Below are 15,628 nucleotides of genomic sequence, written 5' to 3'. Positions count from 1 at the left end.
AAAGTACACATGACATGTGATCAATGAATGAGAAAGGAATGACATGTGATCTATGAATGAGAAAGGAATGACATGTGACCAATGAATGAGAAAGGAATGACATGTGATCTATGAATGAGTAATGAATGACATGTGATCTATGAATGAGTTTATATATGAATAGTGAATGACACATGATCTATGAATTTGAATGAGTAATGAATGACATATGATCAATGAATGAGTTTTGAATGACATGTGATCTATGGATGAGTAATGAATGACATGTGTTCTATGAATGAGTAATGAATGACATGTGATCTATGAATGAGGAATGAATGACATGTGATCTATGAATGAGGAGTGAATGACACATGATCTAAAGATGAATTATTAATGCAATGATCTATGAATGAGCAACTAATGACATGTGGTCAATGAATGAGATGTCATCAATGAATGAATTTATTGATGAATATTGAATGACACATGATCTAAAGTTGAATTATTAATGACATGATCTATGAATGAGTAATGAATAACAGATTATCAATGAATGACATGTGATATATGAATGAGTTTATTGATGAATAGTGAATGACACATGATCTAAAGATGAATTATTAATGACAAATGATCTAAAGATGAATTATTAATGATATGATCTATGAATGAGTAACGAACGACAGGTAATCAATAGACATATTTACACTTGTATGCAAATTTGTCTGCCATTACGTGAAATCACACAGGTTCCCGTAAACTTTGACATAACAATTAAAAAAAATTGACGTCACAATTAAAAGGTGATTGTTGCTTGACGTCAGAAGGTTATTCAAAGGCAATCTAAGGTCATTTGGAGACATAATTCAGCTAAATACCAAAAGTGTAAATACGTTTATGAATAACATATGATCAATGAATGAGTTACCAATGTTATGTGATCTATGGATGTGATAGGAATGATATGTTAGATGGGTAACTGGCAGGTCTTTTCTTTCCTGTCTTTATCCACTTTGTGTAGAGAGGGGTTAAGATGGTATATAACACTACAGGGAGATAACTCTGTAAAAATCAGCTGGACGTTTTAATGATGTTCTACTGATAAGGAAATATTTAGCTTCTTATTGATCAAAATTGGTTTTAGTCAAACTATATGCCCAATGAAAATTTTACGATAAAGTGTGTAGTTCAAGTTTTTTGAAATTTTGAAATTTTTGTCAATATTTTATGAAAATTAAACTATCCAAATTAATTTTAGTGGGTGTTGGTAGGATCCTTACTTAACCTCCCAATATCCCTTTAAATCTATTCTGTAGTTTTAGAACAAGGATGACTACAGCTAATACTGAAAACCATTCTGAACTTAGTATAAAACTTCTTAGAAGTAAGCACTTGCTACAGAAGGAGGTAAACAGTGCAAACTATACAATGTATGAACTTTACTTGTAACATATTAAATATCATATTTCCAGTGCCTCCTGTCAATCATATACACAATATTATTTGACATCTAAAAATAATAAAACAGTCTACCAAAAAATCCTTATTACTTCATAATACAAATATTCCCACATATCCATCACTGTAATCAAATGTACCAGTTTTTATTTTTTTTAAATTATTTTTTTTAAATTTCTTTGATCGTAAAAAGTACATTTTCTAAGACTAAATCACCTTGTTGGTATATATTCTAATTTGGAGGACTAAATTACTTATAACATCAACCATATCAATATTTATTGTATAGCAATATGATATTTCCCACAGAAAGTAAACTAAAGTTAGCGTGCAATAAATTCTAATATTGCACTAGTTCAATAAATCTTCAAAATTCATGACGTCATCAACGAAAAAATCTTATTTTAAACCAAATTTTACTTTCAAATATTATATTGCTATACAATAAAAGGGTTATTGCATGAATATTTGGGAATACTGTCCCTCGTAGAACATATATTGCACTCTCAAGCTCGTGCAATATAAAATTCTACTCAGGACAATATTCCCCAATATTCATGAATGCAATAACCCTATAATATTAACAAAATATTATTGAACACATGTTGTTTGTACATTTAATATATACAAGTTATTGTGTTGATGTAAACACAAATTTCCTTTAACCAAAACTTTAACCTGATTAGCAAAGACATGAAAATATAATGCCCCTATACCATGTATACTATTATATCCCTGGAAAGGCCCTATACCATGTATACTATATATCCCAGGAAAGGCCCTATACCATGTATACTATATATCCCTGGAAAGGCCCTATACCATGTATACTATATATCCCAGGAAAGGGCAAATACATGTAAATAATGAACGATACTTTCACTAACACTTTCAATACAATATTATATTTCTACTATCATGATAAAACTAAACCCTGAAATGAATAAATATCAATACAAGAAAAGAAAAGAAAGGCAACCCTTTATACAGAGAATATTTCAACAAGTAAATATGATTTTAGGAATGAAAATATTGTCTGTTCAACATCTTGTATAAGTTTTAACAGACAGTAAAAATGTATACAATAGGGATTTTGCAATATAATAACATATCACGAGTGCAGATTCTCTTTTTCTTCTACATTGAATCTGGTCATAGCCTCCAAGTTACAAGATCTGGCTTTTTCTACTTTCTTTGATTGTTTTTTCTGTACAATGTTTAGTGGTGAGTTCATGTCAATGTTCCTAGTAGACAATGGTGAACGAGTAAGGTCTTTATTGATAGATGAAATGTTCTTGTTAGAAAACAGCTGCTTGGGTTGTGGTGCTCTCGTCTTCTTTGGTAGAATAGTGACATCTTTATCTAGAAAAAAGAAAAAAAAGTTTGATTACAATATAAACCAGTTTTGCATATAGAACAAAGGCAACTGAGATAAGAAGTAACTATTTTGGTGTCGTCTGTGGTTGAACAAAATAACCAAAGCTGTTTTGTTTGAGCACTTCCCAAAAATTATAACCATTGTGACCCTCCCCTTCAGATTGTTATGAAATTCCTATACAACAATCTTGTACTTCTACCAAGTTAATATCAGTATACAGATGATTGATTGATTTGTGTTTAATGCCACTTTCAGTATTTCCTGCTGGTAAGTTTTTATTGATGGAGGAAGACAGAGTGCCTGGAGAGAACGACCAACCTTCACTTAAGTTCAGTAGGAAAACTGACAATTCCAGTCAATTAGGTTCGGAGTTGAGTGCACCTGCCACATGCAGTATTGATATTCACATTCTTAGTGCTGACAGACTAGTGACACAGTAGTTAAACTATTATCCAGTCACCAAAGAGGCATAGTATACCGTTTTACGGATAAATAATGTCATATAATATGCCTGTAATACAAGAAGTTCAAATAGTTTTTATAATGAACAAAAGTTGATGTGAGGTTTACTTCAATGAGACAGTAAACCAAAACCAAAATAAGACCATTACCAAAAACATCTTGAAAGCAACAAGTAGTCTTTGATTTGAGGTGTTTATATAATGAGTCACATGCATGCTCTGAATAGTCTCAAGGCTTAAAAGTTGTTAGTAAGAAAATATTTCTCTTTATAAACTGTGGCATAGAAATACGGTCCTTTGAAAGAATTAATGATGATCTATATGTAGTTACAACACTGCTAAGGAATAAGTCACTTAAATAATGCTATTACCATGATAAAAACGTTTATTAGACTCAACTGCCAACTGTTTATCTTCTTTAATGGTTAATTTCTGAAACTGAGGTATATTTTCTGTGTTATGTTCCAATAACAACTGTTGTTGGTCATTAGCTTGATCGTCCATTTCAGCCATTGCATCTGCGAATGCGTCTTCAACCATCTGGTCATGCATCAGATTATTCTCTTGAATATCATCAAATTTTCCTGTAAACAATTAACAAAATTAATGTCAATTCTATCAAATAGTTAAACTGTGGTAGGAGCCTGTAATTCAATGGTTGTCATTTGTTTTTGTGCTAAATATTTGTTTTTCATTCATTTTTCTTATATAAATAAGGCCGTTAGTTTTCTTGTTAGAATCATTTCGGGGCTGACTATGCAGTATGGGCTTTGTTCATTGTTGAAGGCCTTACGGTGACCTATAGTTGTTAATTTGTGTCATTTTGGTCTCTTGTGAAGAGTTGTCTCATTGGCAATCATACCACATCTTCTTTTTTATATATTCAATATTTTTGATATTATATAATTGAGTTATAAATAACAATTTTCCCATTGAAACAAATTTGCATACCTCCAATAAATTGAAATAGACATGCTATCATCATCATGATCAATGATTCATGAGAGACAAAGTTGAGTATTAACATCAGTCCATAACTTTACGAGAAAAGATGGTGGCAAAATTATTTACCTTGATGATTACACTGCCAACAATAATATATGTTGAGTTTCAATCAATGCCTATCTGGTCAAACTCTTAAAGTCTTTGCGGTCTTTTATTTCATATGCTTATAACAGTCATCAGTAAAAAGAGTAATCTATATCTAACCAACTTTTCACATGTTTTTCTGAAAGATTGCTAACGTCAAAATTCTTGAGAGGATTTAATTTTTTTTTAACAAGAATGTGTCCATAATACACGGATGCCCCACTCGCACAATCATTTTCTATGTTCAGTGGACCGTGAAATTGGGGTCAAAACTTAAATTTGGAATTAAAATTAGAAAGATCATATCATAGGGAACATGTGTACTAAGTTTCAAGTTGATGTAACTTTAACTTCATCAAAAACTACCTTGACCAAAAACTTTAACCTGAACTTCGCACTATCATTTTCTTTGTTCAGTGGACCCTGAAATTGGGGTCAAAACTATATTTTGGCATTAAAATTAGAAAGATCATATCATGGGAAACATGTGTACTAAGTTTCAAATTGATTGAACTTCAACTTCTTCAAAAACTACCTTGACCAAAAACTTTAACTTGAGGCGAACGGACGCACAGATGGACGGACGAACGAACGAACGAACGGAGGCACAGACCAGAAAACATAATGCCCCTCTACTATCGTAGGTAGGGCATAAAAACTGATATATTAAGTTATGATCATTCAGTTGACAAAAAAAATGGTTGATAAAAACTCTGTAATTGATTTGTTGACATGCATGTGAAATAATAAACTATGACCCGTAAAAGTTATTATTCAAATATGTTACAAATATATATCAATCCTTCAAATTTGTAGTGAATGCAACAAAATTTGATTTATTAAAAAAAATATTTATTGTTGTTAAATAATTTTAAACAAATCCCCAAACATCATGAACATGCCAGGGAGGTTTTGGAATTATGCATTAATTTATTCCACCCCATTTAGTTATTTGACAGACACTGGTCGCTCGTTTAAATGGAAGATGTGTTAATTTAGCTTTGGCAGGAGATTTAACATAATCAAATCTGTATTTAGCAGTCATTCATAAGAAGCATTTACAATGACCACTGAAGAAAGGTGACCTTTACAAATGGATGAAGGAACTAATAATAATAAAAGCATGTAAAGGCTCTGTGTTGAAGACCGTACTTTGACCTATAATGGTTTTCTTTTGCAAATTGTGACTTGGATGGAGAGTTGTATCATTCATTGGTAATCATACCACATCTTCTTATATCAATTCTATAAGCCAGTGATTTCAAATAATTTATAAAATAATCAAGTTTCCTTGACTGATAATGATTTTGTATTAATTTGTACCATGATAATCAGGAATTGGTGTCCTGAGAACTCCTGGTGTTGGAGATCTAGGGTCTAGCAATCCATCTGGTGTCTTGTCTACTACAATTGGTGTCCTTGCTATTTCTGTTGTAGGAGATCGTGGGTCAAACTCCAGGACTCTGGTATGTGGTCCCTGACGTGGAGGTGTAAGGGCATCTTCATTTTGTTCTATCCTTGTGTGTGTACCACCCATTTCAAACTAAAATCAAATATAAAAAAATTAATATATCCATTTATCAGAGGTATTACATAAACAAGTGATTTAAGTTTTGAAAAATTGAAAATTTTCACAACAATAGACACAAGATTTTTTGCTATCACTAGTACATATATACTGAAACAAGTAATTTGAGAAGTAAAACCCTACATATATTCATTTATCAGAGGTATTACATAAACAAGTGATTTTAGTTTTGAAATTTTTTATCAGAGGTATTACATAAACAAGTGGTTTTAGTTTTGAATTTTTTTATCAGAGGTATTACATAAACAAGTGATTTTAGTTTAAAATTTTTTATCAGAGGTATAACATAAACTAGTGATTTTAGTTTTGAATTTTTTTATCAGAGGTATTGTAAACATAAACAAGTGATTTTAGTTTTGAAAATTTTTATCAGAGGTATTACATCAACAAGTGATTTTAGTTTTGAAAAATATTATCAGAGGTAATACATAAACTTAACATGTGATTTTAGTTTAGAAAATTTGAAAATTTTCACAAGAATAGACACAAGACTTTTTTGTATCACTAGTATGTCATGTACGTTTACTGAAACAAGTAATTTCAGATGTAAAAATCCTAAAGGTATTTGGAAATCTACAACTTGACCTTTTGACTTCATACAACAGTCACTTTTACATGGTCAATGATGGTATACATGGTATACGTAGTCATGGTAGTGTCAAATATTTTTCTAATTGTGAGGTCAAAATTTTACAAGAACCTTTGTAATGTCCAGTAATGTTAGACAAATAGCAATAAACTAAGGTGGATGAAATTATACATGTACATGTATATACAATTAAACTCTTTTATTTGGAAATCAAATTATAAAATAATGGCAAAAATGACTTAAAATGATATTTTTCACGGCCAAAGTGGTAAATGGCTGAAATGAACTAAGTTAGAGCTATCAACAATGTATACTGGCTCCAATCCATGGCCAATTTGCCAAATTGATTTTGGGACTGCTTCATTCAAGTTCTGGCTATGCCCAGAAAGTCCTATCATGGGACTGAAAAGTTGGTTGATTCAGAGATTCGACTGACAAAATGACTGAAGTACACATTTAATCTTTTTTTGCTCTCTACGCTAGGAAATAGGAATAAAATGACTGTTAACAATGTCAATGAATATAATCTTTTCTTCAAAGCCTTATTCATCATAAAAAGGTTTTTCCAAGATAATTTTATAAATATATTTGAAAATAAAATATGGCATAGTAATCAATTATCATCTTTCATTATGGACTTTTACAGTTCTGACATTTGACCTTACATTGTGCTTTCCACCATACCTTTTTTGACAGACTGATACACCTTATAGCTATTTGAAAATCTCTCACACTTGACACAAGAAGCTTTTCCCCCCTAACCATTTGAAATCACTTTTACATTATGTTGTCAGAAATTTTCTAAAACAACATCAAAATTTTAAGTGAGCCTTTTGTGATGTCCAGTCAGTCAGGGGTACTTCTTGTACAAGTTATTTTTAATTACTTGAAGAAGTAATATTAATATACTTACATGTATACACATGGAAAAAAGTATTGCAACACCTTGATTTTTAAAAATTTGAAAAATCAGCCTCTTTTTTTGGATGAAATATAATAAAATATTTGTATAATATTATTGAAACATAGTTTATGATAACATTGGCATTGAAACAAACAAAAAATGTTTGAAAAAAAAAAGATTTATATAACCACAATTTTAATAACAAAATGAAGTGTTTTTTGTACAAAAAAATGCATTTTCCAACTTTTACTGTAGTCGAACTTTACAATGTCAGACATTTCAAAATTAATCTTCAGATGACTGTTCACATCATGGTTGATCGTTATACGCCAAATAATTAGTACTTTGTGCGCAGCCTCCATTCAAACGGATAACCGCATCTAAACGTCTCCTGATTCTTGCCAAAAATCGACTTATTTGTTGCTAAGGTAGCAGCAACCATTTCTGATGAAAGGCATTGTTTATTTCATTATGTGTTTGAACTGGGGTGTCCTTTCGCGCACGTTCCGCCCAATAGTGTCCCATATATGCTCGATATGGTTCAAATCCGGGCTACGATCCGTCCAAGGAAGATGAACCGAATTCCATTGGAACAATGGATCTTCCTCAACGATGCTAATTTTCAACTTTAGCGAGCTCTGCACTACATTGGATACGGAAAACTGTGTGTCTGTTCGTAAGCAAATGTATCCGAAATGGTCTTATCGCACGATAACCAGTAGCGATGAGTCGATCTCGAACAGTTCTTGTTAAAAGGCTCCTGTATGCCCACCACTCTCTTTTTAGAATTGTATTGTATGCAATGGGTTTCCTTCTGACCAACCTTCATTATGCTTGATTTTCCCTAGCAAATGGTATAGGGGGTCTTCTTTATCCATGTTATCTCGGAAGGTCTTTAACATTGTTTAGTGCCTTATTTTTATTCTCAAAACGACTTATAGTGGAATGGTGATGACCAAAAATACGTGCAGTTGTTTCAGCGACATCCCTGCTTCTCTCATGCTGATAATCTGCCATCTTGCTGCAGTTTAGAGTTGTAGAGGACTCATTACAAGGTGTCAATCACATAACTTTAAAAACTTGGTTATTTAAAGTGTTGAAAACAATGAGGATGAAAACATCTGTTTTGCTGTTTACGGGTACAGTAGCTGCATGTGCAGATAAAAACTTATCGAATCGATATTTATTGATTAAACTCAGGTGATACTTAAATAATGTTTAATTAGTTCTATTTTACCAAATTATATCACAAAAAAATAAAAAGTGTTTTTTTAATTTCAATTTCAATTTGGTGTTGCAATACTTTTTTCCATGTGTATATATAAGTAAACCCAGGTTTTTTCCAACCCTGCCCCAAGGAGCAATTTTTGAAGGCCTTGCGCAAGTACTTAAGATCTTTGCGCAATCAGATTCTTTAATAATCACCTATTTAAGTAGTACAAATTAATCACTAGAAGAAGTGATTTAATATTAGTGTAGCTTTAGCATGTTTAGATATAGAATACTAATGATCCAGGGACTAATTATGTTTCTAAACTTATCAGAACCAACATCTGTGTTGTCTAGGATGACCAGGTCATTTCAGGTGATGACCTTGTACTGAATCTAGGATAATGACATAAAAATCACTTGTTTAAGTACCAGACCTCAATTTCCTTCCCAAAAATCACTTCTTTAAGTATCATTCTTTTAATAACCCCGGCCCCACTAATTTCAACACCCCCGAACAGTGAAATTTTTATCGCGAACAGTAGAATTTTATTACATAATCTGAAAGATGAAAACCTTGAACTTCACAGGAAAAATACTCCCACTGCTGGGAAAAATCTGTTAAGAAAGTATGAGTTCATTATGTAAAGCCATTATTATAGCATTTTTTCAACTAAAATAGAATTTTCAGGTAAATGATAGCATCAAAGGCATAAACCTTGCTACTTAAAAGAAGCAAAAAGTTCATATTTTTTAATTTTACTAATTAAAAGATGTTATTTAAACCTATGTGTTTAAAATTTTTAAAAAACTACAAAATCCAAATTTGTGACAAAACCTCGAATTTGCTACTCAAATACAAGTGATTTAAAAATCACTTATTTCAGTATAAAAAAAATTGAGCAAACCTGGGAAAATCATTAAACATGTTAAAGGCATGAATTTACATCTCAAAACTTGAGGACTTTTGTGGGATTGTAAGAAAAATTTACTTTTGAGAAAATTAAGGGGAGATTATTCAAACATCATTTATTTACTTATATGTGTACTAGAACACACCCGTGATATCACGGGTCCGTGACTGAATTAAAGTATATATAAGTATGCGCAAGCCTTATTTTAGTATTAGTATTGTCATATGATAAAGTCATGTCGATTATAAGATACACAGTTTTTCTCTGCTTTCAAGTCTTTCTGTTTGAACCCGTTGAACTGTAACTTATCAGTTATTGGTAATATTAATTATTTGGAAAACAAAAGGTCCTGGAATGGAGTATTTTTCAATCAACAGCATTGTCCTATATAAGTTATAAATAAAGTTGAATTCTCTGCTTTGCTGTTTTACGTCATGCCCACTAACAAATTGAAAACTGTACCTATACGCCTTATTTTTAGTCCAGATTTTTAGTATTCGTATTGTTATCTTAGAAAGTCTTACTGATTAAAATACTACAATAGGTAACAATTTGACAATTTGGTAGTGTCAACCCTGTGGTTATGACCCGTGTATATAGCATATTAGTCCTGAATACAACGTTTGGTGGTGCGCCTGTCAGATGCGGAACGTACAGATAAGGTAATAGGTAACAGGTGAATATACTATTGGTATTGGTAGCGGACTCGAGCCGGAACTTCTTAATTATTGGCAATATTAATTACGTGGAAAACAAAAGGGCCTGGAGTGGTGTAATTTTTAAACTACACCTTTGTACTATATTTTATATATAAAGTTGAATTCTGTGATTTGTCGTTTTTACGTGATGACGGCTGACAAATTATAAGATACACAGTTTTTCTCTGCTATCAAGTCTTTCTGTTTGAACCCGTTGAACTGGAACTTATCAGTTATTGGTAATATTAATTATTTGGAAAACAAAAGGTCCTGGAATGGAATATTTTTTAATCAACAGCATTGTCCTATATAAGTTATAAATAAAGTTGAATTCTTTGCTTTGCTGTTTTACGTCATGCCCACTAACAAATTGAAAACTGTACCTATACGCCTTATTTTTAGTCCAGATTTTTAGTATTCGTATTGTTATCTTAGAAAGTCTTACTGATTAAAATACTACAATAGGTAACAATTTGACAATTTGGTAGTGTCAACCCTGTGGTTATGACCCGTGTATATAGCATATTAGTCCTGAATACAACGTTTGGTGGTGCGCCTGTCAGATGCGGAACGTACAGATAAGGTAATAGGTAACAGGTGAATATACTATTGGTATTGGTAGCGGACTCGAGCCGGAACTTCTTAATTATTGGCAATATTAATTACGTGGAAAACAAAAGGGCCTGGAGTGGTGTAATTTTTAAACTACACCTTTGTACTATATTTTATATATAAAGTTGAATTCTGTGATTTGTCGTTTTTACGTGATGACGGCTGACAAATTATAAGATACACAGTTTTTCTCTGCTATCAAGTCTTTCTGTTTGAACCCGTTGAACTGGAACTTATCAGTTATTGGTAATATTAATTATTTGGAAAACAAAGGTCCTGGAATGGAATATTTTTTAATCAACAGCATTGTCCTATATAAGTTATAAATAAAGTTGAATTCTTTGCTTTGCTGTTTTACGTCATGCCCACTAACAAATTGAAAACTGTACCTATACGCTTTATTTTTAGTCCAGATTTTTAGTATTCGTATTGTTATCTCAGAAAGTCTTACTGATTAAAATACTACAAAAGGTAACAATTTGACAATTTAGTAGTGTCAACCCTGTGGTTATGACAAATTGGACCTCGTAACTTTAGTATTATAGATATCTAACACGAGAATCTGTTCCGCTTGAACTATTGTCATCATAGAACAATCACTTTTCCATTAATATTTTTGTAGCGTCAGATATTTTGTATTACATTTACATGTATGACATCAAAATTTTACGGGAACATGTGTGATGTTTACATGGTTTAGTAATGGCAAACAAATAGCGATAAGGTGTCTTGCTTGCTGGTGTGTTATTAGGCCGGAGAGGGCTGTGTATGACTATACATGTACATGTGCTGTGTGGTGATTTTTATTAATTTCTAAGCAAATGAAGCAATTGTGCCTATTATTGAAGCACAAACTGGGATAGCCTGGGTTAAGACGCTGTGGCAAATGAATTTACAATGCTGCAGGGGTCAAAATTAACTTATAAAGGCCAATAGCCAGCAGGGCAATTTCTGGTCGCCAATGGGCAACCATAATTTAATTTTTTTCCCTGTTATTGCACAATAACGTTTTTGACAAACTGATATAAACGGTTGTATTTTATACCACATCGAATTACAGACAAAACCTGAAGCATTCACTAGTCTATATTATGCATGATAAATATATAAAGTAAGGTGCCTAAAAATTTAATACATTTTATGTTTCAGAACACTCATCCATGTAGCTGCGGAACCGTAGCTCTTAGGTCCTATGTTATTTTTTGACTATTTGCGGACCGCAAAATCAAAAAAAATTAAAAAAGGACCATAAGAGTTACGGTTCCGCAGCTATCATCCATGAATATTAGAAAGATTATATATATTTTGGGGTACAAGTTAGTCAAATCGGCACCCATAGAAAAACATAAAGTCATCAAATACACCTTATCGCTATTCCCGGCTGACCCGTCCGCTTGAACTTTTGACGTCAACAACAATCACTTTTCCATTGTGGCGTCAGACATTTTGTTTTATGACGTCAAAATTTTACGGGAACCTGTGTGATTTCCAGCAATGGCGGACAAATAGCGATAAGGTGTATTGGCACCTGGTTAAATCAGCATCTAGTCAAATTGGCACCTATTTAAAGTCAATTCGGCATTCTTGACAATCGTTTAGGTGGAATAACATTTAGTTGAGAGAGAAAAATATATACATTTTTACATAATAGTTAATACTGGTAAGATATATGTAAATCAAATATATTTTACATGTTTAACATGGGTGCCGAATTGACTATATCAATCTTCAATAATAGGCACAATTGCTTCATTTGCTTAGTTATATCAGGTGCCGATTTAACCAGGACTGGTGCCGATTTGACCAGGTGCCGATTTTGACTATTTTACAATTCATATTTTGGTGGGTTTTTTCCGTTTCTGTATTAATTATAAAAAAATAAGTTTGCAAGATGTTTACGTCAACTTTTAAACCTTTGTAGTGTAGTTTGCATAAAACATCAAATCACAGAGAACTCTTGAATCTCTTCTGTTTAAAATTTTTAAACAAGTGTGTTTACCTGCTTTTTGAAGTTCCCGCTCTGTCCAATCAAAAAGCACGATAACAAACTTTAGGGAAAAAATAAAACCTACGTTAAATGTGCTCCGATTGGATAATAAGAATAAGATCCCTTCTACGTTTTTGAGAACGTAGTTCAATGATACTTGATTCTAAATTCAAATTGACGCTGCACTAATAAAAATCAGCAATTTTCCAGAAGGATTTTTGTAAACGCCGGTTGCCTCTTTTATCACATTTGTACATGTTACAGGTATGATTATGCAAATTCTCGACCCAGTGTTTATTACTGATACTTGAAAATCACACAGAAACCATAATATATTCATTTACGAACTAGTTTGTATCTGTATATTCACAAATTATATAAAGATTGATGAATCATCATGATAATAATTAATATGCTTTCATGTTGTTTTAGCTAAAGTCTGTTGGGCTCATAATTTCAGTTGACCCTGCCCCAATTAACATAACTATTCATTAGTGGCAAGGTTTCGGTGCAAAATATAGTTGACATGCATTTTGTGTCCAGACACAACGATAAATTACAAATATTGAATATGATTATATATAAGGGAGCTACCATTTGATTTTTATGGGAGGGCTAGGATGAAAAATTTTGTCCTACATTTTTTTTTAGCTGTAATCTATGTCCTGCCTTTTTATTTTTCACTCTGTTCCGTCCTGCCTTTTTTTTTTTTAGTTTATCCTGACTTTTTTTACCTAAATTGTGGTCCTGACTTTTTTTTTTTTGCAAGTGTCTCATCCTGCCTTTTTTTTTACTCAAAACTCCTGTCCTGCCTATTTTTTTCAAATTTCATCCTAGCCCCCCCATAAAAATCAAATGGTAGCTCCCTAACAAACAAATGGAATACAAATTTAACGCTGTTTATATTTGTACTCTTTTAAGTGAAGCCCCCATTTATACTAATTAAAAGTCTATATAGTTTATAATTTCCTAGATCGATGTGGGGCCAGATCGACGTGTGCCGGATCGACTTGGGACGGATCGACATGGGGCCACATTGACTTGGGGCCTGATCAGTTGGCGCCGGAATGACCGGATACCAAACATTTCGATCTTCTCTGTCTCTATCCAATTAGCGTTAGTCATGTCGTCATAATTCTTTACGTATTGCTTGGGATTTAACATTACTCTTAGCATAATTTCATGCTTGCATCACAGCTGAAGATTGACCAATCAGATAATTAGATTGTGTTTATCTATTTGAATATTGGAGTTGAAGCGGTGGCAAATCCTCGGGTTTTACCATATAAAGGTACACAAACTTAAAACTCAATTTAATTTTTGTTGAATCATTAAAATTGAATTTGAGATCGTTTTTTCAAATCTCCTTATCATATTAGACATGTGTTATAAAAATCTTTGTGATACCTTTTACCGTTTGGTTTTAAATTGTAATTAAAAATTGTATTTTCCCATAGAGTTTGAGGTAAAATCCCGAGAATTTCACCTCCTAGAAATTTAAAGTGCCAGGATGTTCGAAAATATGTAATTAAAACGAAAGTAAGCTGGTAAAAAAAGATATAGAAGCATTTTTGGGATACGATTGCTTTCAAGCAATGTGTAGACTTATACTGGTGGCTCAGAGCATTTCCCTCACGTCAATCGTTTTATTCTAAACATCAAGGAACATCTCAGATTCTTATGATTGTCTTGCTTTAAAAGGTAAAAACAAACAAAGGGATCGAACTTAAACAACTTTCCTATATTGTTCTTTTCATAATCTTCATGTTTGATAATTCCCTTGACTTATATGCGTGTTTTTAACAACACGGAAAATCAGAATTAAGCAGTATTTATATTTAGTGTACAATGTATTTATAAATTTAGAAACACGTCAGAGGGAATTACCAGTTTTGGTAAAATGCTAGAATTGTCTGAATTCTGATAAATCTGTTTCTGTCATATAAGAACTGAAGTGCAGTTATAAAGCTGATATTTGAGATTGTACTTCCATAAAGAAATAGAGAACCATCTAGGTCGTTTAATAAACATTTAATATACGTTCTTGCTTCAGGGTTTGTTTAGGAAATTATGCACATACGTATATAGTTTTCTTGACTTCAAGGTATTTTAGATTGAATGGTTGAACCGGTAGGCAAGTAATTGTTTCTAAATTAACAAGTCCGACCAAGTAATAATTGCTATAAAGGTTATTTATGTTTTGCTAATATTATATTTCATGTAAAATAAATTTTTAACAATTCGGGGCATATTGAATATTTGGATAATTGGTGTAGATTGCATTTCACACTAATGTTACAACTTCCCTTCAATTGTCATTGAAAATTTATTAAAAATCCCTAATTCTTTCATTGTCGAAAAATGCAACATTTATTTGCATAAGCTTAAATCTAAATGCGAGAGAAATGCAATGTTCGCCAAGCATTCTCCTTTTCCGTATTTTCCTACAATATACAATACGAACTTATGTTTTAGCAGACAATTTATAGTAAACGCATGAAAACATGTATCTCTATTTTTCCGACGTTACTTTTCATTAAAATCGACAGCATTTTAACGGGGATCACTTAAGTAAACTGCCACATAAACAATGATTCAAATGTATCGGTTCGCTTCAAATAGAAGCAGGATAAGTATGCGTTATACTGTTTTGTATTGATATAGTAAAATGGTCGACTGTAGGACAAGTCCTTTTTCCAGCACTCGAAAAAAATAAACATTGTGATTCAGCCGACAAAAAACTGTTAAATTCAATCAAT

At 32.1% G+C, this 15,628-nt stretch overlaps 2 protein-coding genes across 4 annotated transcripts in view; one reads left to right on the top strand and one right to left on the bottom strand.

Moving 5' to 3' along the window:
* Positions 1-1,408: 1,408 nt before the first annotated feature.
* LOC139500713 (cell division cycle-associated protein 3-like) lies at positions 1,409-12,997 on the bottom strand. 3 transcript variants are annotated; one of them, XM_071289540.1, is made up of 4 exons: positions 12,796-12,894; positions 5,692-5,911; positions 3,651-3,863; positions 1,409-2,802 (listed from the first exon to the last, which is right to left on the bottom strand). In XM_071289540.1, the coding sequence occupies exons 1-4, from the start codon at positions 12,820-12,822 to the stop codon at positions 2,552-2,554; spliced, it is 711 nt and encodes a 236-aa protein (XP_071145641.1). In that variant the 5' UTR covers positions 12,823-12,894; the 3' UTR covers positions 1,409-2,551. The 3 variants fall into 3 exon arrangements, with proteins under 3 accessions (XP_071145641.1, XP_071145642.1, XP_071145643.1); XM_071289541.1 differs by having other exon boundaries at positions 2,330-2,802; positions 12,882-12,997; XM_071289542.1 differs by having other exon boundaries at positions 2,330-2,802; positions 12,782-12,891.
* The window catches only part of LOC139500712 (ubiquitin carboxyl-terminal hydrolase 5-like), a 27,397-nt gene continuing 24,737 nt past the window's right edge, over positions 12,969-15,628 (top strand). The window contains exon 1 of the mRNA XM_071289537.1: positions 12,969-13,133. The gene's annotated coding sequence lies outside the window, so the exon portion shown is untranslated. The remainder of the gene's footprint in view (positions 13,134-15,628) is intronic.

The sequence above is a fragment of the Mytilus edulis genome, chromosome 13 (assembly GCF_963676685.1).
Source record: "Mytilus edulis chromosome 13, xbMytEdul2.2, whole genome shotgun sequence".
Lineage (NCBI taxonomy): Eukaryota > Metazoa > Mollusca > Bivalvia > Mytilida > Mytilidae > Mytilus > Mytilus edulis.
Note: the sequence above shows the minus strand (reverse complement) of the source record. Positions and strands in the feature narration are given on the sequence as shown.